This window comes from Echeneis naucrates, chromosome 21 (assembly GCF_900963305.1).
Source record: "Echeneis naucrates chromosome 21, fEcheNa1.1, whole genome shotgun sequence".
Classification (NCBI taxonomy): domain Eukaryota; kingdom Metazoa; phylum Chordata; class Actinopteri; order Carangiformes; family Echeneidae; genus Echeneis; species Echeneis naucrates.
In genome coordinates, this window is record NC_042531.1 from 19,607,286 (window position 1) to 19,632,920 (window position 25,635).

The 25,635-nt window shown below is 39.9% G+C and overlaps 1 protein-coding gene across 1 annotated transcript; it reads left to right on the forward strand.

Moving 5' to 3' along the window:
* On the forward strand, positions 1-25,317 carry gpr39 (G protein-coupled receptor 39). Its single transcript, XM_029531028.1, has 2 exons — positions 1-784; positions 24,827-25,317. The coding sequence occupies exons 1-2, from the start codon at positions 1-3 to the stop codon at positions 25,315-25,317; spliced, it is 1,275 nt and encodes a 424-aa protein (XP_029386888.1).
* The last annotated feature ends 318 nt before the right edge of the window (positions 25,318-25,635 follow it).

Consider the following 25,635-nt stretch of genomic DNA (forward strand, 5'->3'; position numbering starts at 1 on the left):
ATGAGTGAGGAAATGGAGATAGCAGATGAGAAAGACTGGAGGGAACTTGAACCGACCTACGCTATCAAAATCTTCCTGACTGTCCTCTACAGCTTGATCCTGGTGACGGGAATTGTGGGGAATTCAGTCACTATCAGAGTGACACAAGTGCTGAGGCAAAACGGCTACCTGCAGAAAAACGTCACCGAGCACATGGTGAGCCTGGCGTGCTCTGACCTGTTGGTGCTCCTCATTGGAATGCCGGTGGAGCTCTACAGTGCCATCTGGTTCCCATTCATATCATCATCGGGGAATGCTTCCTGCAAGATCTACAACTTCTTGTTTGAGGCCTGCAGCTATGCCACCATCCTCAATGTAGCCACACTTAGCTTTGAGCGCTACGTTGCTATCTGCCACCCCTTTCGCTTCAAAACCCTGGGTGGGAAACGTACCTCATCCCTCATTACCTTTGCCTGGCTGGTGTCTGTGCTTGTGGCCTTGCCATTGCTGATTGCCACAGGGATGCAGGGCCACATTCCCTTATTTGCGGACACACCTGTCCAGAATCTAACTTTTTGCACCAATCTGAAGGAGCACTGGGTGATGTACAGGGTCAGCATTTTTGTGTCCTTTGTCGTCTACATAATCGTGTTAATCTGCGTGGCCTTCATGTGTCGAGCCATGATCCTGGTCCTGCGAAGACCTTTGGGTTCCCCAGATGGAGCAATCAATGGAACTCAGAGAGCACCCAAACATGAAAGTTCAAAGGTCAAGCTGGCCAGGAAGCAGACCATCATTTTTCTCGGTGGGTTATGTTCCTTTGATATCTTTTTCGTACAGATTGTCAGTGATTATTTCAGAGCTCACCTTGTGCTTGTTTGTGGTATTCGTCTATAAGTTCCTTCTGTGCTATCGTGCATGGCATTGTGTGTGTTTGCTCGCACAAGTGGAAGTGGCAAAGAGTTTTATGTTTGTTGTTTCCAATGTCATGACCATCAAAACTATTGCATTCCACACATAGCACACACACATACAAACTGATATGCACTCACACAAAGTTGTTTCAGGGGCGGAAAAAGTACAGGTTCGCTGAGTATTTCTTGTTTGCGCGATGCGCAGCCTTGATGGTAGCTGTGTACATACAGTACATTCATGTTCAATCCCAGCTGCTGTCAGTGCAAAAGAGTAGTTCCATAAAAATAAAAGCTAAATGATCAGCAGTCGTGCCCTGTGAAGGGCCAAAGAGTTGATGAGAGAAAATGACACAGACAGATTGACCTATGGTCCTTCAACCAATGTTCTGTTAGCTAATTAACATAAAACAAATTTATATATAGTATATAATTTATATACAGTTAAATGCAATAAAACAATAACACTAAATATTGGCCAGTTACAAATGTGTAATTTTCCTCTGGAACTTCAGAAGAAAATGAGTCACTGAAAACTTATATTCACAAAAAAAAAAAAAAAGCAATCTTCCAATAAATCTTCACAAAACAAAGAAAGACAGAAATCAAACTGACAAAAGACCTGCCAGAAAACGACAGTTAGGTGAGCTGCAGGGACCAAAACTGCCATCAGATAAACTTTTAATAACAGAATCTTCTGAATAAAAAGGATGTGGGCACAATGACAAGCATCCTGATCACGTCCGTGCATTCGTCCATTCATCCAGGTCATGATCTCTGACCTGGTGAAGTCAATGTGCTTCATGGCGTTACATTATCAGCTAGATATTTGCTGTCAAATGTGAGAGGAGATAGTCAGGGTTGATCGTTACCTAAGACTCCGAAGCCTCCTAATTTACATCCCAGATTTGAACTTTCTGATATTATGTGTTCAGACACCTACGTTTAAATATGTAGCATGGGATGATGCATTTGTTGTATCTTAATATGGCGTGCTTGTGTGTAAAAGGCTGATATCTGATATTTGAAATCAGACTAGTGAGGACTGGTCAGACCGATGCGTTGGGAACTGATGAAGCCCCTTAGATAAGAGGTGAAATGTCTTCTAAAACAAATCTAAGTCTAGTTGCTTTTGATTCAGTTGTTGGCTGGATATTCTGATCGCATAAAAACCTCAGTTCTATCTAATGATTATCATTGGGAACTCCACTGGCTGTAAATACAAGTCAGAACGTATTGAAGCCTATGGGAAAATTGCTCTACTTCTCACTTGATTTATTAGCCCAGTAAAAGTTTTCATGATGTAAATTTTTTAAATCACAGAACAAGGAATTGGGTGTGTGACTCCTGTGTGATTGACAGACTGTACCATCCAGTCAGCACAGAGGTCAGATCCAGCCCTCATTCCTTCTCAACTTTACCTTCAACGCCAAATATGCTGAAAAAAAAAAAAAAAAAGAATGACCAACTGACAAATTACAAACTGGAGGCTTCAAAATGGCAGATAAATCAATGAGTAACACGGCAGGGGGTTGACACTTATTCACACTTCATGCGCCAGAGCTTTAATGCATCAGTTTTCATGTGTGTCTTTGTCTGCATTCCTGAGTGTGCCATCACCACACATCCTGTGACACATACACACAGAAACACAACCAACCAGTCCTTGTGTCACTGATGATACAATGACCATGTAGACTCAACGTTGAGTGTAGAATAAATACTGATAAGTACGGAATGTTTGTGAATCACAGACAGAATCCATCGTGTGCGTTTACAGCTCAGTCTCCCATCTTCTTGCTGCACAGCTAATGAACCATGTACCTGTGTGTAAATTTTGTTGTATATTACAGTATGTTACTGTCTATCAAGACGCTCACTGTGGTGAATGTAGCTTTTTTTATTGTGTGTCCAGTACAGCAAAACTTGAATCACAGCTACAGTAAATACTGCAGGTGCTTTTTTTCTTTTTTTGACATTGTTGAAACTCACCTTTTCGTATCAGAGAGGTGCCCCATACGCAAGGTCAACAGTTGCAGCTGTAGCAGACTCACAAAAGCAGTTTTAAACTTTACACACCCGGACATCCATGGACTCACTCTCATGTTCAAACCTTTAAAGTCACCAGATAAGCTGCATCTCTTGGACTGTGGGAGGGAGGTAGAGTACAGACACAGGAGAACATGCACCAGATACAGAAAGACCCAAGAGGGTTTGAACCCAGAGGCCGCAGTGCTAACCGCTGACCCGTAGTTCCACTCACTATAATTATCTCTGTAACGTTATAATAGCTCTTCTCTGGGACAGTGACACTGCTGAAATAGATTGATTTTGTCTGAATGGGCAAACTTTGTTAAAGTTATCCTCCACATGCTAGACAAAACTGTTTTACCCAAAAATCATGAGCACAAACCTGTTTTTATTTGATCTTTTTGGATCTGGTGAGGGTTCCCCTCTGGTAGATGTTCTCTGGATGATAAAATCTGAAATGTAGTTTTCATCTTCAGCTCTGCGACTGTGACTAAGCTAGGTCCTCAGGACAGCCATCTATCAGCCATACTGAGTCACTGAGACATTTAATCAGCCGTGCAGCATCCTACAGCAGACAAAGCTGTTTCTCTTTTAGTGCAATACTCTTTGAGCATCTAACTAAACTCAAAAGGCAATTTCTTCTTTCCCCTTCATGCACCATCAGCTTTTGCCCTGACTTAATTATCAGTCAATTGTTCATCCATATCATTCGTTTCGGACAACAGTTAAATCCAAAGTATATCTCGCAGCCTACCACCAACAGCAACCAGTGCTGGCATATAGCATTTACTCACTCACTCACCTTCATCCGCGGAGCCAATCCCAATTCACATTGGGTGAGGGGCGGGGTACACCCTGGACAGGTCAGCAGTCCATCACAGGGCCAACACACAGACAGACAGAGACTAACAACCACTCACACTCACATTCACACCTACGGTCAATTTAACGTCACTAGTTAACCTATACATGCATGTCTTTGGACGGTGGGAGTACCCGGAGGAAACCCACGCAGACACGGGGAGAACATGCAAACTCTGCACAGAAAGGACCCAGGCCGGGAACCCGAACCTGCAACCTTCTTATTGTGCTGCCCCATATAGCATTTAGCAGCTACAAAATAATAACAAAATAAATCTTCCAGTTCAGTACATGGCCCAGTTCCATGTCATGACTCTGATCTATATACCTCCTCACCTGGGCAGATTATAGCTGCTTTTATCAGGTGTTGGCTGATAACTACTCCAAATGGGGAAGTACCATGATGATCCTGCTCTATATGTGCATGGGCTGTCGGACCGGTGCATATACTGGGCCAGAAGAAACACAAGCATCGGGTCCAAGTATGTGACAGATGTTTATCTTGACATCTGAGTGAGCTCTTTCTTTCAGGTGTTCAAAAGAAATCCTAATAAAGTAGTAATAAAGTAGATACTGGACAAAATGAATCAATAAGCAATTAATAATTCAGCCTGTGAGTAGACAACTGTTTGCAATGAAACAACTGCCATGAATTTATAGGTAATATTATGCTGCTTCATCCATAAGGTTTTTGATTTTTTGCAACTTCAGGATCCTGATGGAACACACTGTAGTTTTGCTTTACTCTCAACAAGACCTGTTCAGCAGGGAGAGGCACAGTGTTACAGTGGTTATCAATGCCGCTTCACAGTAAGAATGTTTCGGTTGTCCTGTGTGGGTTCCCACAGTTCAAAGACATGTCGATTGACTGACTAAAGGGTAGTAGCTGTGTGAATTTGAGTGTGAATGGCTGTTTGTCTCTGTATGTTGGACCAGAGACCTTTCCAGGGTGGATCCTGCCCTTGCTGAATGGCAGTTCATCAAAAACAAAAACAAAAACTGACTCTGACACAATAAGTGATATAGTTAATGGATGGCTCTGTTGAATAATTATGGAAGATATATATATTTTCTGCCAGGCACAACTTTTAATGTGAAATGTGTTTGCTTGACACTTCAATAACCCCCATTATGCGAAAGAAAAAACTATTTCTCCAAACAGAGAGGTGATGCTGCTGTAATGAGGCAGTGACTTGATGAAGATTTTACTGCAGGTATTTTGATTGGATGGATAAACTCAGTACAGAAGAAGAGAGTAAAACAATTACTTGGGGAATTCACTAAAATGTTTTTGTTTCAAAGACTGATTGTTATTTACAGCAAACAACCTGGGAAAAACACTGGAAATAAAAATGTGGTGTCAACACAGATAGTTCAGAGTGTTCAGTTCTAAAAGCAAAATAGCTATACTTTGTCACAAGTCTTTACCTCAGACGCCGAGCGATGTTATTGTACCATACCCCAGTAAAGTGCATCACAGTAATCAATCTGAGAAAAAGAAATATAAAACTTTATTTATCTCCGACATTGATAGAAATTATATTATTTTAGAGATGATGTGAAATATGTTCAAATTTTATGAACCACATTGTTTTATGAAGGCTTTGCATATCACCCCAAGATTGAAGAGATTAGGAGGAGTTGTACAAAGCAAGCTGATAGAAATTCAGACGGTGACAGAATTACTTAAATTTAATCATAATTTAATTTGAAGGAATTAGGGGACATCCAGGGCTGTGGAGAAACAAATAGCTGCATGTCATCAGCATAGAGATGAAAAGCCATACTCATTCATTCATTCATTCTTCTTCTACCGCTTATCAGTTTCTGGGTCATGGGGAGTGCTGGAACCAATCCCAGCTCATGTTATGCAAGGGTAGGGTACACCATGGACAGGTCACCAGTCCATCATGGGGCCAACACACAGAGACAGACAGAGACAAGCAACCACTCACACTCACACTCAGACCTACAGACAATTTAGAGTCAGCTGTTAACCAAAACAAGAGGAAACCCTCTTGCTGTGAGGCAACAGAGCTGACCACTATGCCGCAGTGCTGCCTTGTAAGATATGCTGTGATTTTGAATAATGTGGCAGCATGTAAATTGAGAATATAAGGGGTCCAAAGACGTAACCTTTGGGGATCACTTAATTTTAACTTGATGGAGTGATTTGATCCCTAAAACTTGCCCATATCTCAGGCTGATGCCAGAGGATGCCATCATCGACCGTGTTGAATGAAATTGTGTTGGATCCAGAGGAATTTAAAGTGAGTAGAACCCACTGTCAGCTGCTGACAATAAGTCAATAAGCCTCAACAAAGGCAGTCTCTGTACTGTGGTGCACTCGAAACTGAGCCTTTTATTAGTAGGGGATAAATGATAGTATCTTAAAACTGGGAAAGGACCAGAGGCCAGATAATTCAAATAATAAAAAAATGTTCAAATCTCAGGGTTAACTGAATGGAATAGATGTTTAGACAGTTTGGTATCCATAGTAGCTAACAAACAGGGGGGTGTGTTCTGAGAGATTGTTTCAAACAAGATAAAAAAGGAGATCAATTTGGTGCGACCTGTTTGAGGAAGAGGGATGAAAATGATTGGACTGATTATAGTGTACTAATACTGTGTTTTACCATAGAACTACACAGTATTATAAAATCAGTTAGTAAGAATATTATATATTCAGAACAGAGAAAAGGTCTAGTCTAATCAGGACCTACTCCTGGTAGATTGGAGGTAATGACAATTTCCATGTCAAATACACACAATATTTCAATGCATTAAAGCTGTTTTAACTTTATTCCTCATTGTTTGTTGATGGGGTTTGTTTATTTAGCTAATCCTTTATGAGGCTGAACCTAATGGGTAATTCCAAACTGCCCAGAGAAAACAGATGTGTTTGGGAGAGTGATTTCACACTAAACCTTGATTGCTTTGACTGATCTTAAATCAGTTTCCATCTGAAGACATTCTTAAGTCTACGTTGGTCTTTCAGACACTTTGGGGAGGATGCTCACTGTGTTCACTCTGTCTCCACACTCCTTTTCTCAAGGTTTTTCGCTCTACTTTTAACCGGGAGACTAGAATATTGAGGTTTGTCTAAATATTGATGTGTGTATCAATATTGATGAGCACAGATACAGAGCAGTGTGTGTGTTTCTTATACTAGATATACGTCGGTGAAATATTTGAACTTTTATTACACCCAAACCTGAAGTGCAGGTAATTGAAGTGATTTTGAAACAGAAACAAGTACCCAATCATAATTTCCTGAGAATGACACAGCCATTTTGTAATCAGCTGGCCAACATTATGATGCCTATCGTAACTACTTCAAAATTCATAACAGCTCAGTCCCCACAAACAACAACCTCACAATGGAGACGTACATTTGCTGAATATTATTGTGGAGGTCATGACATAGTGTGCTGATATCAACAGTGTTCAGTTACGCCCTTATTGGCTGCTGACTTGACTGCTGCAAGATTTACCTGAGTTTGGATTAGAATTTGAGTTGAGTTGTTATTGTCATTGGGAGACAGGAAACCTGCTCTGATTAGCAACTTGCAAACTCCTGCTCGTGTCCTGATGTCTCAAGTGGCTGCGTCCTGCTGCCGTTCGACTTTTACCTTGAGATAACTTAATCCCAGTTGGGTCGCTGCCACTATGGAGAGTGATTAGAAGCAGAGAACATCCTTGTTAAGTTGCCCACACATCACGTCCGGCACAGAAGGTTAATTGCTTTAGATTGCTTTTTTTCAGTTGCAGTGAGTTGTTGGCATTTACAAAATGAATATTAAAACCGTTTGCTGCTTTCAGAAATTTGGCCTTTGAGCTTTGACCTTTGCAGGCTGTTTTTGATGGCACTGAAGTTTAAGAGCTGCAAAAAGAAGAGTGGGCCACTCTGTTATTCCTCAAAATGTGAGCAGTGTTAAGCCCTGATGTACTGACAGTCAAACAGTACAAAATGAACAATGTGTCCTTTGTAACATCGATACCGTCTGGTACATCACACAAACCTTTGTGGTGTGTGTATGTGTTTGTGACATTCAGTTTTAGAATAGAGTAAAAAGCACAATATGGCTCTTTAATCCTTCCGGGATCACTCAGTTATTTGAAGTATAGTTGACTGCTGAAAAACAACAAGTTTGTGCAGTCCTGCTCCAACAAGTAGATTTAACAACGTTTGATCCATGTGTCAGACACCTCCCACTACTTCACCCAAATTCAAACACGAAATCATTTGTAAAAAATGTGTTGAAATATTAATAAACTTTACCCTAGTTTATTAATTGAATTAATTTAATAAACTGCTCTCTTGGTTTACACAATTGTAAAACATTATCATATAGTATCTACTGAACTTAGCAGCAAAGAAGGACTCTGGTGATCACCCTACTCCATCAGTCGTACGATGACAGAACATACATCAGGAACCCCTGGTGGCACAGCCAGATGGTGCTGGAGCAAAATCAGCAGGTGATGGATCGAAGCTTCCAGCTGAGTCTCTCTGGACATCCTGGAGCTTATGGTGTGAGTGGGTGAGCAACTGTAGGTCTGACAGACTGATTGGCTTGAAGAGGAAACACAGAAAGAATTGTAAGCGTAGAGACTTTGACAGCGCTGCGACTCCTGGCACTGATGTTTGATTCAGGCAGAAGGCATTGTGATGTTTCATAAATGACGGGCTTTAATCATGACTGCAATGTTGATCTTTTTATGTCAAGAAGATCCTGATATGAGACCAGCATTCTACATCATGATAGCGTTGGCATGAGACGTTCTGATTTTCCATCTTGGATAATTGACTTTTCAACCTGCATTAAACCAAATATCAACATCCAGTGACGACAGCAGCCACTTTCATGTCTGCAGGAAGAATTGATGGAGAAAATTAGAGGAGGGATTAATGACAGAAATGGAGGGATAAAGACAGAGCATTAGGATAAAGGACAGTTTCATGATCATGTTTGATCAATTAGACCTGTATTATGCAAAGAAAAGATCCATTTTGATCAAAGGTAAATATTGTGCCAGGAAACAAAAGTCTGAAATCTATCATTTTTGTAAACTATGCCGCTCTGGTGCTTCTCCTCTTCCACCATTTGGAGGGACTGGAGGCTTAAGTGGAAAATATAAACCCTTGGGTTCAGTTTCAATAGGCACTAGGAGGAAAGAAGAAAACCACTGAAGTTTCATTCTTATTCTTTGATAGTCTGCTGGGTGATGCTGTCACACCAAAGATATGCAGGGGGGGAATTCCACAATTACAACTGTCTTTTATATTGCTTGTGTAGTGCAAACAGGACTCAATGTTTCTCATTCAGGGACACATCTATGTGAAAAAAAGATTAAATACCAATGTCACTGAAAGAATTTCGAAAATCGACTCGCATTGGAGCAGAGGGAATGAAAAATATAATTCATTTCTGCGAATCAGAGAATCTCAGGACACAGAACTTTCTTGGCCTTGCATTGTCTTACCTACTCAGCCACGTTTCACCAACTGACCAAAACGAGACCATAGCTCACAAACTTCAGTGACAGCCCAATTGCCAGCCGTGCACCTCTCTCCTTCTGATCGATGGGGTTTATTTATTGTGTTTGACTGCATATCCTGACTTCATGTCAGCTTGTTTATGCAGCTTGGGTGGCCCCTTTTCAAACCCTTTTACTATCAACGATAAAATAAGTTTCTGGGAGGATTTGTTGAGTCTCTTTGGGCAGGTTGATGACTATGCTTTGCTATCCTTCCTCTCAAACTCTCCCTTGAGTCCTGGCATCTACTGTTTACTGACTAACAGCTGCATATTTTAGCGATAAACTCAAGAGCCCCGTGGCCCCTCGGTAGCCAACATAGCTTAAGGCAAGCCTTCCTGTGAGTGTCAGTCTGTAATCACCAGGCCGCCTGGGAGACAGTCTTGCTGATGGCTGAGAGGGTGGTAGTGGAGCTCCATGGTGTGTCAGCACTCGCTGGGGAAATCACAAACTCCACTGTGTAGGTGTATTGACTTATCTGCTTTACAACAACACACTCACACAGCCACACACAGATATGCTGCAGCATACCAGCACTTTGCACAAGCTGCCGAGGTTGACTGATTAGTTTCCAATCTTATTACAATAGATTGTCAGCCACTTTTGTCAGCCAATTATTATCATCTCATAATGCTGCGGTGAATCAACATCACTGAGTTACATATTATTTCTGTTTTGGTCTCAATACATGAGTGCAACTTGGTGCAAAATGCTCCACTGTCTGAGTCTGTCTGCTGCTGGTGGACAGAGGACTTACAGCGGGCTTAACAGAGCTTTCTGCCCTGCATGGGATCTATGTTAGCAAGAGTCCTGAGAAGAAACTAAATGAAGATTTGCTGAAACAATTAGCTGAAAGAAGTTAAAGTGTGATTTGAAAGCTCTGCTAATGATCCTCAGTGGGTCTTATTTTCTACTGCAGTTCTCACGACACTGTTTCTGAGCCCATTGTTTCGATTAAAATATTGACATGAGAAGCATTCATATTTAAATGTTGATTGAATTGCTACATTTAAATTTTTATTAAAACATTGTCACCATATCCTCATATTGTGTTACTTGTGTAGATTCGCTGTGGGTTTCTTACCACAATTCATTTGATCCATTGTTAATGACAAGACTAGGTGTGAACCTAGTACACGGCTGTAGTCTATAAGGCCAATGAGGGGAATCGAAGAACCACAGTGCTTGACAGTGCTTTGTATTCTGCCACTATGTTCACATACATAGTAATTTGATGTAGCGGAATTCTCTTTTACATTTTTATATACATATATAATAGTTACTGAAATATGTTCCATGAAGAGTCCAACTTTTAGCCTTTTTCCAAACTGCTTCAAAAATCCTGATTTTATGTCCACAATGTTGTCTGACCAGATCACCAGTTAACACGCAGACGGTGCTGTGATTTCAGTTGTACTGAATCACAAAATGGGGAAAAAGGTGAGAGGATATGCTTCTTATTTTGTTTCTCACAAAACCTCCCTCTGAGTGACAGAAAAACTTTCTCCTTACTTGAAAAAAGTCTCTTAATCCACTAACAAATGTGCAAAAACAACAACAGCACTGCAGGTTCTAAACACCTATAATGAAAACTGTGCCAATTTACGGAAAAAGCAACTGCCAATCACTAATATCCAACTCAATCATAAGGAATTTGGATGGAAATCTGTCAGTCAGTCGGTCAGTCAGACATTTGTGTTTAGTGGACCAGTCAAGTTGTTGTGCACCAGCAAGGGCAGCTGCCACATTTAGTACAACTGAATAAACTTATGGTACTCTCACTTTCACTGGTTTATGAAAAACTTCTGTTTTATATTTGCATTGTTCTCCTCATTAAACTTTTCACAGTCTTTTAAAGGGCTGGCATCATCACGTTTCACTGGTGAAGTTGAGGTTTATAAAACTAACCCTCGCAGACATTTGGAGTAGAGGCTTCAGTAATGGCCTCAAATTCAGCATGCAGTGCTACAGCCTTGAGATGGAATTAGATGTGTAACTTACTGATGTGCCTGCAGTCCCTTGCAAGACATAACTCACTCTGTGGGAGACTCATCAGGCTCATCCTTTCTTGTAAGTACAGTGATGAGTATTTCATGATGCAATAAGGGTGTAGCAACTCAGTGATTCTTGGACCCAAATGCAGAAACAAAGTGAAAGTGGGATGGTGAATTAGTGATATTAGATAAAAATAAAAATGCTCTCGATGGTCGACATGCAGGCTGACACAGAACGGAACATAGAGCACATCAGTCTGGAAATAATTAGTGAACCAGACAGGAAACAGACACAAAAGGTTACACACGGGACATGAACAAATAAAGCAACTGTTAAGGAAACACATGCCTTAGATACCTGAGGGAGGTAGGGATTACTGGGAACAGGTGAAACTCAGGATGGGGCAGATGAGCAGAGGAGTGGGACAATAAAGCAAAAAACGGGAGGAAAGTCAACCATGAGGCAGTGTGTGCTTTTTATAACATTGTTTTTGTCAGCAAGATAAAGCATAGAGGATCTGCCCGGTATAAAAACAAACAAACAAACAAACAAACCAAAAAAACACAGCCAACATCCAAAGATGTAAAAGGAAGCCACACACCAGCCAAAACGTGTAGTTCCTACAAGTAGTATCAACTTCACAGCAGACAGAAATATTAATACAGCCTGGTACAGAAAAAGTTTCGGTCTCATGTAGTCACATAGAGTTGTTTACCTGCTTCCTTCGGTGACGGGTGTACATGCTTGCCACAGCTGGTGTGAACTGACGTCTCAGCTCCACAGGCTCCACCTCACTACCCATTTTGCAATTAGCCGGGAGACATTTAATGAGTGACGTGTGTGCATGGCACATACACAACATGTTGGTTTCCATTACAATAACCGTGCTAACAGATTTGAGCAGACACACTACCTGCTGTGTCAGACATTGTGGCTGTGACACATGAGATCTTACACTTATTTCTTTTTTTTTTCACAAGTGATGTACTCATCTATCAGAGAACTGTTGATGCTGAGTAGTTCATATTGAATTGTCTTTGCTTTAACCATTTGTTGCAGTGGAGACAGTGACATTTTTATTTAGTCTGTGTTTCAGAGTAATTTGGGACCAATCCAGAGAAGAATGAAATTAAAGTCATTAGATTTTGAAAAATGTAATTCTTCAAGATAAAGATGATCACTATGACAAAAATGAGCACTGCAAAGCTTGATATTTTCATCACTGGTGTTTGAGAGCTGAAGTCAAGACAATGAAGTTTAGTTCAAATCAATCCCAACCTTGAGAATTAGACAGTCTTAGAAAGTCTTTACTAAGAGAGAATAAGTTCTAGTTTTATGTTGATGGTGGTGCTTGGTTAACAGAGCTACAGCCTGCTTACTGGCTGTGCTTTAAAATACTAACAGGCTGAAAATGTCAAAGCTCATCTGATAGCTAGCTTATTTAAATCTATTTATTCACAACAATCCTTTTGCTAAATCACATTAAACACAGTACAACTACTCACTGGATTATCATTAGGATGGACGTACAGTACTATTACTCATAGCAAAGAATAAATATGGAAGTATATCTCTTAGAAAGGTTACGGATAAAACAATCACTCAGTCACTCCACCACTTATCCATTTCCGGGTCGCAGAGCCAGTCTCAGATCACACTGTGTGAGGGCGGGGCACAGCCTCGACTGGTCGCCAGTCCATTGCAATGGCTATCATTCACAAATTGATAACAGCTCACTAGAAGCTGCAAAACTGCTTTCTTTCTTAATGAGTAGGCTTTGTCATGGTGGAGGGTGAGGGTGAGTCTTTGGGCATTAGTGGGCAGGTGGGAATAGGAAGCTTTTTAATGTCCTCTGGGATGATTGCTTCAAGGAGCTTTTCCTGGGTCAAAATGAAATGGCAAGTTTTGTCATCTTCACTCTTAAAAGCAATTAATGCAGGAGATGGGAGCGGAGGCTGACCCCTGTGGATGGATGACTCACACTACCATGTCATTGTTGCTGAAGGACACATTTCCGCATTTGCTGCTTAATTTTTCTTCAGTGGCAAAAATGTCAACATGATGAAGTCGTGCTGCTGGCCCACCATGAAGCGGCTGTACATATACTGTTCCTGTGTAGGCACAATCTTTTTTTTATCATTGACATTGCTATTTATGAGCCCTTGCTGAGCTTTAAATTAATTACAAAAACATCCTTTCACACTTAAAGAAGCTGCAATCACGTAAAATAATTGAAATATGATAATTATTCTAATTCTATTATTATTATTCTAATACAATAATTGTGCATCCCTCTGCAAAATAATTTACAAGGGGATTCAGGTCGACAAAACCATAAACAAAAAGTTGTTTAATATTGTGCAACATCGCCTTCCTCTCATCAGTGCAGTGAACACTGATAATCATATTTATTTCTAGATTATCTTCCAAATGGATGTGAATCTGAAGCTGTGAACACTAGCTGACAGGAGAAAATGAAAAACTCGCAGCTGCTTGTTCAGATTACTTCCACCTTAGATGAGACCAAGAATGCTGATGAGAAAGAACCAAGTCCTTCATATGAGGTTAGGAGGCACCATATAATTATTACTGGAAAGACAACAAAAAGTTAGCTGCACTAAAGCTAGAGAAAATAAAACCATGGTAAATATTTAATGCCATTCATCATTAAATAGAGTCGACTCTGGAGTTCTGTATTTGTGGTTGTCCTTGTACTGATGGCACGTTAATATTTGATGAGTAATAGTCATAATATATATTCATTCAGTGTCTTTCCCGCAAAAACTGTGTATTCCACTTGCATTGGATGCTGTGTTAGTAAACTAACACACTACTAACAGCATTTAGGGAGCTGATGATAATTTCTTCCATGCTTTCTCTCTCTGTTTGCAGGGAAAATCTGTTCAAACAGATTGACCTCTGTGCAGTGTCTGCTGGTCAGGTATAAACCTCCTGAATCTCGTTCTGGGGAAGAACAATCATGGAGATACTTGGGCAATTATTGTATATACAATCAAAGCTGACATTCCTGCAAATAGTGGAGTATATTGTTTTTTGCTTTGTGAACAAAGAGACTTGTTTTATAATACTCTCAATTGACTGACTGTTGAGTGATTATTCTGCGCTCTTTTCCATTATAATTTCTTATCACATTGTGAATTTGGTTGAACATGGTGAAGTAGTTTGAACTACTTTCTAAACTTTCTAAGTAGCTTTAGTGAACTCAATTACACCCCAGGGTAAGTTTGTTTATGTAGTTCAGCCTCTCCTACGGTAGAGTTGCTGGCTGCTTGCAAATCTTTGTTTAGAGTAGCTTCTTCAACACCAGCGATGAACCCCGGCAAAAACGCTCAAAATAAAAAAAGTTTTTCATGTGGATTAAAAAAAGTTTTCAGCGTTGTAGTTGTAAAGGGCAGAGGTGGTGCTCTTAATAGGTCTTTGGCCTTTCTTCTTCTCCTCCATATATGCATAATAGCTCAAAAGCAACGGTTTTCTTCCCACACCAATTGTCTCTATGCTGGAAAGCAAAGTATGGAGATGTAGCACTGAAACAACTGACAATGAGAAGTTGACTCCATAAAGTTAGCTGCAATTGCCAAGTTGTTTTTGCAGACTGGATTGATAGATTGAAAAGAGAGGGGAAACTGAGACATTGTGTTCTTTTAGGTCCTTGTTATTCTGCTCACCCGTTAAATGAAGTTCTCTTACTTGTATGATACCTCTATTTAACTGTGGTAAACTAACATCTGCTTCAGTCTGGGTTCCTCTCTGCCATTAGTGTGATTGATGCAGGACTGTGTGAGATGAGGTGTTTGGGGACCATAACAATTGGTACTGCACTTTTGGTTTGAATCCATAGAAAATAATTAAATTCACTGAAGTGTTATTCAGAAGTGACTCTTTGGTCTGGTATCCAGTGCACTTTTCCTACCGCTCTGCTAATGTAATCTCTTAATTTCAGAGAATGCCACAATGCACATTAATTACAAAAATATTTACCATTTCTGTGCAGCAAGCCTGTAGACATATTTATGAAATGGTATGAAAGATATTATATGAGCATTAAAAAGGCTTTTGTAAGTTGTCACATCACTATGTAGGATTAAAAAGATGTTTACTGTATTTCTAATTGAGAAAAAAGTTCAGCATCAAATTTCATTCCTTTTCTCACCAAGAGCTCTCGACATTTTTATTACCACAGAATCTAGCACTCTAACCATCGAGCTGCTAGCTCTCACTTTTTGAGAATGACTCACTGTAGCCTCGAGTCAGCCCTGGAGATGTAGCTCTGCTCTGAGTATATATTATAATTTCGAAGCCCTTGTTGCGTGAGCGTAACTCCCACTCGCTCCCAGGAAAAATCTCTGTTTAGAGGAATTATAAACAGTCCCTTTAAAAACAGCCATCACAAATCCTCACATCATCACAAATCATATTAAAATGAACAAATAAACCTCTGAGCATCTGTTCAGACAGAGTGCGAGGAATGTGAGGTGGATTTTAATATGACTATTATTGTATGTAAAATACTGGAAATTTAGTCTATTACTATGGCTAGCTATCAGAAAACATGACGTGTACCTTTTTACATCTTGTACTGACAGCCTGACTGAACTTAAAACTCCCACAAATGCTTTTGCTTTGCACATGTGTCTCTCGCCTTTTCGTCCTGAAAAGACAAGTGTAAAATTTGTTGAAACATTCTCTGCAGACTCAGTTAACACGACCTGAAGACAAATGTGTCTCTACTCAGCTCTCTGTATTGACTTTGCCGTAAGTCATTCCTCAAAAAATGGCTTCGCACTCTGCCTATACACATCACCACTGCTATTATTCTGTGAGCAGCCTTGCTTGAGTTCCATCAACTATTAGATTATATATTTTGTCAGATCATGTCCATACATACAGATGGATTGTTTATCAATAATGCTGACTATGAGGAGCACATGACCAGCAGCAGGATGAAATTTTCGCACACACACAAACATCACATAATTTTAAGCGACTATAAGTCTCTGTAGTTTGACACCTCACATCACTAATGCTACTGTTGGTGTACTCTGGGCAGACAGTGAGGCCTGAACAAACATACCTTTACACTCACTTAGCACATGTGAACACTTCCAAAATATTACCCAATTCTAAAATATTTAACTTGGACCTCCACTTCAATCGAACTCTTGAGGTACAGATCTTCTGTCCTCTTCAAATTTAATTATCAGAGAATTACTCTTTTCAGCATAAAATCCTTTGTCAGGGGAGCAGCCATTTGACAGACAATCTACAAAGGCTGACCGCATGATCTGCGCACAGTTCAAAAAGGGATGGAAAACTGCTACCACGGGTTCCAATACTTGGAATTTAATACGGTCTCCAGTGTTGCAGAAATACTTAATCCTACTCACCCCATTAATAATATAAAAGAGTCATTTAACCCAGTGGTTCTTGATGTGAGGGTTGAGACTCCAGCAGGGGTGAGATGATGTCTGATATACATGGGTGAATAAATAAAGAGATTAGAACATTATTTTTTGAAAATGATTTTCCATTAAATCTGGCATACCAATGTTAAAATGTAGAACTAATGGCAAACTGATTTGAATGTGTCAGTGAAATGTATGAATCTGAAGGGACCCCAACTAAGGCCACTAAGCCATCTACTACAAAGTGACTGAATGTGGAGCACCTACCAGCATAAGAAGCAGATCAAACTTTAAGAAAAAGCATCTGAGGAACCAATTGACTTTAAACACAACTTTAAATGAAACTATTTGTAGAGTGTATATATATATATATATATATATATCTAAAAAACTCATTAGCTCATTTTCAAGGTGAGGAAGAGATGAATGCAAAAACAAACTAGTTTAAAACTCTCCAATGTAATCAGTCCCAGTTGGTTTGTGGTCAGCCAGCCTTCACTAAGGCCTGAATTAAATATTACTGTAAGGCTGTAAGACGCCCTTAAATGCATAGCTGACTGATGCCCATTCTTCCACCTCTGGTCCACTATTGCTGCCGTTTTTTTGGGTCTAACCCTGGACTTGAAGTGGATTTGTTGAAAATCATGAATAGAACTTTCAGCTGCAGAAGAAATGTCGTTAAAGTCCAAACAGTACAGGTAATGTAGTTGAAACAGCATCATGTACAGATAACCTGAATGCATGTTTAACTGTCTTTTCCAAGTTTCCAGGATAAAGAGCAAAAATCTCCAGAGTAGGATTATCATCAGCCAGCCGTGTTTCCATGAAAAACTCTTTTAATATGAATAGTTCCATTATGAAGAATATTCCTTTCCTCCGTACTCAAGTTATTCAAGTGGTAATGACTGAGGGTCTTGTATTAGCCTCCAAATGAATTCATTCACACTATTCCCTGGATTTCAGTGCAACATTACTAAAAGTCACTTTCTCAATTTGCAGCAAGACAGGAAATCATTTTGTTTGTGGATGAGTTAGATTCACCTGATCTGAGAGGCATTTGTGGCAAGAGTAATGCACTCAATGCAGTTGTTACACTGTGGGTATAACCCTCAATTCGCCTTTTTTCAAAACATATTCCTAAATTTCCAGTTGTTTTAAGTGAACTATTAATCAAATAGGTGTCGGCCAGAAAGGGCATGATTTTTAGATGTATTTTCAGACAATATTTGACTATTTGAAATTACCTGACACCGTCTGAGCTGGCCAACATGTTAAATCCAAACATCTGACGACCCCAAAGCTCATTATCATGCAATGGGTGTGCCAAAGTTTCAATCCACAAAAAGCTCCTTCATGCTCTCAGTGGTTGTAATTCATCCACAGTCTGTTCTGGTAATATGTGTGGGTTCAAGGGATATTTTTGCATTTTATAATGTTTGTTTCCATCACAGACTTTCGGTACAGATTCATCCAGTGTCTGCGGAGAAAATCTAACCAGATCAATAATTAAGCAGAAGAGAGGTGTTTATTTATTTATTTATTTATTTATTTATTTATTTATTTATTTATTTATTTATTTATTTATTTATTTATTTATTTATTTATTTTTTTTTTTTTGTGGCCATACATTTACACCTATTAGGCCATTAAACACAATCAAGCAAAGAATAATATCATTGATCATAATTATATCATTAGTTAATAATGCAGACATTTGGTTTTGAAAAGCCTTTTACAACTAATCAGAAAACCTAATTGCCATTTTAACAAAGTTAGCTAGCTTTTTTTAATTAAAATTTCATTTTGACTCATGTACTGAAGTACTGTTAGCTAGCTAATGTCAGAGTTGACTTGCCAGCTGAGATACATTAGCGCTGCATATTTAATTCATGTTTTAGCCGTGATGCTTACAGTGAAGTAGCTACAGAGCGTTTCATTACACTGATGGAACTTATCAACACTTTGGTGGAAAAGGAAGGGTAAGAAAAACAGCTTTACGCTTTTCTTTTAGATTAAAGAATAAACCCAAATATATCAAAATTTAATTTCATGGTTATTAATTATTCAATTCTAATGTGTCTTGGAACCTTTTGTGTCAGTTTCAGGCCCCAAAGTCCAGAGACCCAAGCTAGAGAAATATAAATGACGGTTTAAAACCTTGGTGATGCAAACTTTGCTCCATACTTCAAAAGCAGGGTATTTTGGTGGTTTATAATTCAGACACCCACAATAAGAAGGTCACAGGTTCGGTTCCCGGCCTGAGGGCTTTCTTTGTGGAGTCTCCATGCTCTCCTCCTGTCTTCATGGCTTCCTCTGGTTTCCTCCCATTGTCCAAAGACATCATGCTGTAGTTAATTTGGAACTAAAATTGCCTGTAAAAATGAGTGGTTGTTGGTGTTTGTCTGTCTCTTTGGCCCTGTGATGGGCTGATGAGTGTGCCCTGTCCTCGACCAATGTGAGCTGGAATTGGTTCCAGCAACACCTGTGAGGAAAGGCTAACGGAGCCTTTTAGCCAGTAGGAATAAGCATCCCACTATTTACGCCCTCATTCTGCCCTTTGACAGTGAGCACCACCGCAGCTGCCTTTGGCTGGATTATACAGTTGGATTACACTCTCAACCATCGTTGATCTATACTACTTATCCTTGAAGGGTTCTGGTAGGCCCGACAGGCCGCTAGCCTATCAGAGAGCTGATATATAGGGACTATCAGTGGCCATCACAGACACACCTATGGGCCTTTTAGAGTCACCCATTAACCCAATGTGCATGTATTTGGACTGTTGCACAGCGAGAACATAGTGACCGAAGTAGTTTTGAAATCATGAAAATCATGAGGATGACAGTTGTCGTGAATGGAAAAGGCTACACATCCATCTCCAACATAAAGGACTGAAGTTGGCACTAAGACTTCTTCAGTCTCTTTTCTTTTTTCAGGATGTCAATGTAAATCATGTTAACTTGAAACAAAAGTTCAGCTCATCCCTTTCTCCCCTACTATTTACTGCACCGAGTACCTAAGAGGCTCAATTAAACACACTCCAATTAAAGCAGACAATTAATTCTTCCAAAAATCTGCTTTGATTGCTTTTTAATTAGGAGAGTTATATTTTGCTCATGGCAGTAGGACAATGAGTGTTGCTTGGTGTGTGTGTGTGTGTGTGAGAGAGAGAGGTTGGCGACACCACTGACGACACTGTCAGCTTGGATAATAATAGCAATGATAAAGATTAGTCAACATGAGTGTGGAACGCTCACATGCACTTTGACAACTTCAGTCTTTGCAGCTGTGTTCCTGAGATGTGCTGAGTCAGTGGCAATATTCTAGATGAACACTGTCCACCAGAGACAGGTGGAAACGTCGCTTTCCCCCCAACGCCAACCCCCCATTTCAATCACAACATGTTGCCTTGAAGCTATCACTGATGACAGAGGCAGCAAATCAGTTGCAGGCTGCATCATTTGTCTATAAGACATTTTTAGTGGCCTAGTCAAATTTTAAACCACAGTAAACTTTTAAATCTCCCTGGCAAAACACATCATCCTATCCTTCGTGTTTTATTGAAACGGGATCAGTGTGTGATAGTGATTCATTTGGACAGTCAGAGCCATTTCTGAGGACATCAGGATGAGTGATGATAGACTTTCATCAACTGGCCTTCAGGTGTCAGAAGCTGGGACCATGGCTCTGTTGTGGTGCATATCATCATTTGCTATTGGAGATGAAACTATTTGCTGTACGTGCTGGTAATGAAAATGTTGACATTCATTCATTAATTTGCTTTGACATGTTCTCTGTTTATATCCCCCTAACTCAAATAATGTGTTATTATCTTCAGATGTGGGAAAGTCAAATTCAGATGACTACATTCTAATTACTTGCTCCTGTACTGCAGTGAAGCAAGGACCTTCTAGGCCCCGAAGGTTTATGCAGTACCCCTTGGCAGTTACCTGCTTTTGCCAGTTGTTAATCCTTCCCTGCTCGAGGGCAGACTCTTTCTGTCTTAATTGCACCAGCACCAGAGAGTAAATCTGAAAATATCTGTTTGGTGTCAGTTTGGCGTTTCAGTGTGCAGAGTCTTAGTTGGAGATTTTGCAAAATGATGATGTAAGGCAGACCAATGCAGGTCGGGGTGGTTTTTTGCTAAAGTTGCTAAAATGATTGCTCATTTTAAATGTTAATGTAGGTGAATACGCAGCAGAGCTGTTGTTATTAAGCCGGACCTCAGAGAAAAGGACATAACTGGTTGGAGGTGTAATGGGCCTTTCCTCTGTGTGCGACTGTCTGTCTGTTGACAATGTTGCAGTCATAAAATAATGATTTTGTGAGCTGGGCTCACAAAGAAATATATTATTAAGGTCATACTAAAGGTTTTGTTATTGTGAGCGCTTCACTGAATTGCACTTATTTACCTAAACGACATACTGCAGAGCTTGTCTCAGCTTGTTTCCTGGAGCTTCCTACAGCCTAACATGGGTGTTGATTAGAGCAATGAGACTCATCAATAATGTCTGTCTGAGTTGTCCAAACCAAACTAACATAAAATGAGGCTGAAAGCAGTGCTAACCTGTGGATTCAGCAGTAGACAAACCAGTTTTACATGAGTCTCAATCAGTGCTTACATCTGAAATATCACAGGTGTGTGCGTGTGTGTGTAAATATGTATGTTGTAATTACAGTGATTGTCCTGATAAAGCTTTATAGTGCTTTGCATAGTTTATTTTCTTCAACATTGCAACTGACTCCCTGACCTTTATCTAATCCTTTTTAACAAAGGAAAATATTGGTACATAATTATATCAGATTTTTGTTATTTACGCCCTCAAAGGTGATTGGATCACTGACACAATGAGATTTTAATTTCTGGTTCCTGGTTATCAAACCAGTTTAGTTAGTCCATAAAACTAGAAGGTTGTCACCCCTTCCTATCCATATGCTTTGAGCTGGAAGCAAAAATGTGCATCGGCTTAACAGGACGTTTCTAATGATAGGATCCACTTAGATTTCATGGAGATTTTCCTAAAGGGCAGAATTCCACCACCATCCATCAGTTTAGGATTATTGCCTCGCTGAATGTGGAGTTGAGGTTTTTCTTTTCAGTCTCTGCAAGGAGACTGACCAGCACCCTAAAGGACAATGGCTATGTTTACATAAGTAGGCAAAATCTGGGCTCCAAGGCTTCCCTGGGTGCATTGAACACTCATCCTTGATCTGGGAGCAGATTAAATGGGTGTAAAGGGAACGGAGCAACCTTTATGTGGTGTAGTTCAATTTGGCAAGTGCTTCTGGCACATAAGCTGATTGACTACTTGTTTTAATTTTTCTGCATTTCATCAACTGTCACTAACATCATTGCCTATACTTGTGCTTTGCCCTTACAAGCTTTACAACAACATAGCAAGGATTGGAAGTCATATCACAGTGGGTTTCCTGATATCCCTCATACTCCTGGGGCCACCTTTGAGATTATCCTGAGTGGAAAGAGGCAAGTGGCCAGACACCAGAGGTTATCACCTGGGAAAGGCAGAACTTTAAGTCTTATTAAAATTTAAATGAGTGAGTTTAAAAATTCACTCCCAATAAGAATAGAGACCAAAAATTTTATTTCTGCTGGACACTTGGACATTTCAACCTTTAAGGACTGACTCACTGCTGGAGCCAGACTCTAGTGGTCTGAGGAGGAACTGCAGGTTTTTAGTCGCCAAAACGTCAAATTCAACTTCCTTTACTGTTCCCACAGTGGGGACTAGGTCCTATCTGTATGTGATGATTGGGAATTAAAATGCGAGAGATTTCAGCTGCTGATGCTGAATAACAAAATGAATATTTCTGGTAGAATAATGTTGGAACTGTCATTTCATTTCAGAAAATACTTCTAGACCATAATTGACAAGTCTTTGGATTTTCTTTGGAATTTGCCCTGAATTCAGCTGATTTTTATTCTCGTCACATAGTAATGAAGTCAAATCAATCGACAAAACTATTTGCCATCTGCTCTAAAAATTACAAATAAGAATTTATTAGCAGTTTGCTCACAGTTCATGGCAATACACAGACACAAAAAGGCTTGTTTTCTCAAATAAAAAGATGTTTAGTGGAGCAGTTGTTCTTTCCCGCGGGACAAACATTATGGCCATTTTTTGTTGAATTCTTGTTTGCACTGTTTAAAAGCTATTTGTCCAAAACTGGACCTGTAGTGATGAGGTGAGTAAGCCTGCTAGGCAACAGCACGTGCTGATAAACTCTGGAAACATGGCTGACCTTTCATTATAGCTCTCAGACTGGAGTCACGTCAGCATGCTGACGGATCAGCCGCTGGCCCCACGCTGCTGCTCTGTTTGCACCTGTCACGGCTTTGTGAAATATGTTTATTTTAAAGGTGGAAACTAGATTGTGTGTTGGGAAGAAAGAGTACATGTTTTCACAGTACTAAGATAATAACGCTTAGCAAGGTTTAATGTTTACCATATTCAGCAATTGCCTGTTAGAATGATAACGTTTGCTAATTCAAAACACATACACAGAAGAACAAGGGCACATTGAAAAGTCATTTGCTTGGAGGTATTTGGACATAAACAAATTCAAAATCTGAACTTATAATGGAAACCAGCGATCATAATCATTAGGATTCATTCTGACATTAAATTCTCATTAAAAAGACTTACACAATTTTTTGTTTGTTTGTTTTGCTATGTTGTTGTTTTGTGGTTTTGAAACAATTTAGATTAATTCAAACAAATGAAAAATGAACAAGTATCGAAATAATCATTATTTCAAAAGTTAGAAGCTCTGACATGAAGCCAAATGTTTCCTATAATCAAGGTCACTTTAATTTTGTTTCCTTTCATTGCCATCATGCCCACTGTACTCATGGATTGGTGCTGTTTTCTCAAAATTGACTGGATGAGTTGTAAGACACCCTTTCACACCGTGGTCATTTTTATTTATATATTTTAAATGGAGGAAGAATTTTAGTTGGATATTTGGATTTGATGTCGTCAGAATCATGAAATGGCTTTGCAATGCCGTGTGTCCACTGTAAAACCAGCTTATTCTCCTTGTGATTGCACCAATTGTAATCTCTCCTTCTCTTTTTATTCAGATGCTGGAAAGGTAAAGAAAAAAGAAAACGTTTGACTTTTTTTTATGTCTTTCTGACATTGGAACAAACATTCTCCCTGTTGTCTTGAAGGAGTTATCCGAAATAAATGTGATGATATCTGTGTTCCTCAGCAGGAAATGATATCTGAAGTGTGAATATTGAAAGGCTGTTTTGTCGAACTGTATTTCCCCATTAAAAGCACTAAAGGAAGTGTTTAAACGCCAGATTAGAAAACACTGTATTTGTCCTTCCAAAGAGTAGGCACACAGCTCAGACATGACAGATTAAAAGTGTCTGCTGACTGGTTTAGCAGTCAGAGAGGCAATCCTGTGTCCTCGAGGCTGAACTTTGTCAATTTGTGGTAGAAAAAAAAGTACCCAGAGATGTGTGGTAGGCTCTGTGGTGAATATTTGGCTTTTTCAGCATCTGCAGTACACAGTGGAATAGGATCAGACTGGGTCGGAATAAAATATCAGCACACATGATGAGCCTGATTTCAGCCTTATCATTGTATATAAGCTTGCGCTCTCTTCACTGAGGGGAAATGCTGTCTGCATCGTATCCCTCTGTCAGCTGAGTGACGGAAGAAAAGAACCTGGAGGAAAGCAATGTCAAAGCTTCAAGGGCAAGTAGTTGTTAGTGTATAGGAGGTGCAGGCCTACTGGGAGTTTATGAGCCCTTCATTAAAGATGACATTAAATTAGTCAGGGAGGATAAAACATCTTGAATGAATGAATGCCAGATGATAATGATGGTCAAAGATACGAGGCAAAAAGCCAACGAGACCACTGCAGGTTTTCGAAAGATAAGATTTATTTATCCCAGCCTGGTTCTCTAGAACTAAATGCCTAAAAAATAGATAAATACGTAAGTATCCCATGTTTGACTGTAAGCAAAACTAAGATACTGGGCTGAGGAAACTCAAACATCCTTAAACATTTAATAGTTTGTGGCTTTGACATTTCTGTCTTGCTTTTCCTCAGGTCTCATCATAGGATCTTTGACAGTGTGCTGGCTTCCCAACCAGATTCGTCGTCTCATGATGGCAACTGTACCAAAATCCCAATGGACTAGTTTCTTCTTCCAAAGCTACATCACACTTCACCCTGTGGCTGATACGTTCTTCTATCTAAGCTCTGTCATCAACCCATTCCTTTATAACCTGTCCTCCAAGCAGTTCAGGGACGTCTTCATGCAGGTCCTGCGTTGCCGCCTCACCATCCAACACATAAACAAGCGTAATCTACAGAATTCCAACCCTGCTTCTGCGCGCTCCCTCCGGCCCCTGCTCAAGACTTTGCGCCGAAGCAGCGCAAAGCGGCCCACCATTCCACAAGAGAAAGCTCCTCCCACCTTCTCAAAATTTCTGAGTGACTCAGGAGTGGCTTCAAACACACAGACGTCCGTCAGTCTCACTGGAGAGTCAAAATCAGTCCAAATAAAGACAGAACAACCATCAGAGACTGAAATATAATGTGCTGTACAATTTAATGCAACGTGGGAAACATTAAAAAAGCAAACATGGAAGAAACTTGTACTGGGTCATTACAAAACAAATGGAGAGATATTCTCTATACACAGTAAACACAGTAGAAAGTGTTAAATCAGGGTTCATTGACACTGTCAAATGACATTTCGCCATAATAGAAGACATTTTCAGCCAAAAAGTCATTAATTCATTCGGCTTCTACTGCTTATCTGCTTCCGTGTTGCAGGGGCTGCTGGAGTCAATCACTCAGCTCACTCTGGGTGAGGGCGGGGTTCACCCTGGATAGGTCGCCAGTCCATCACA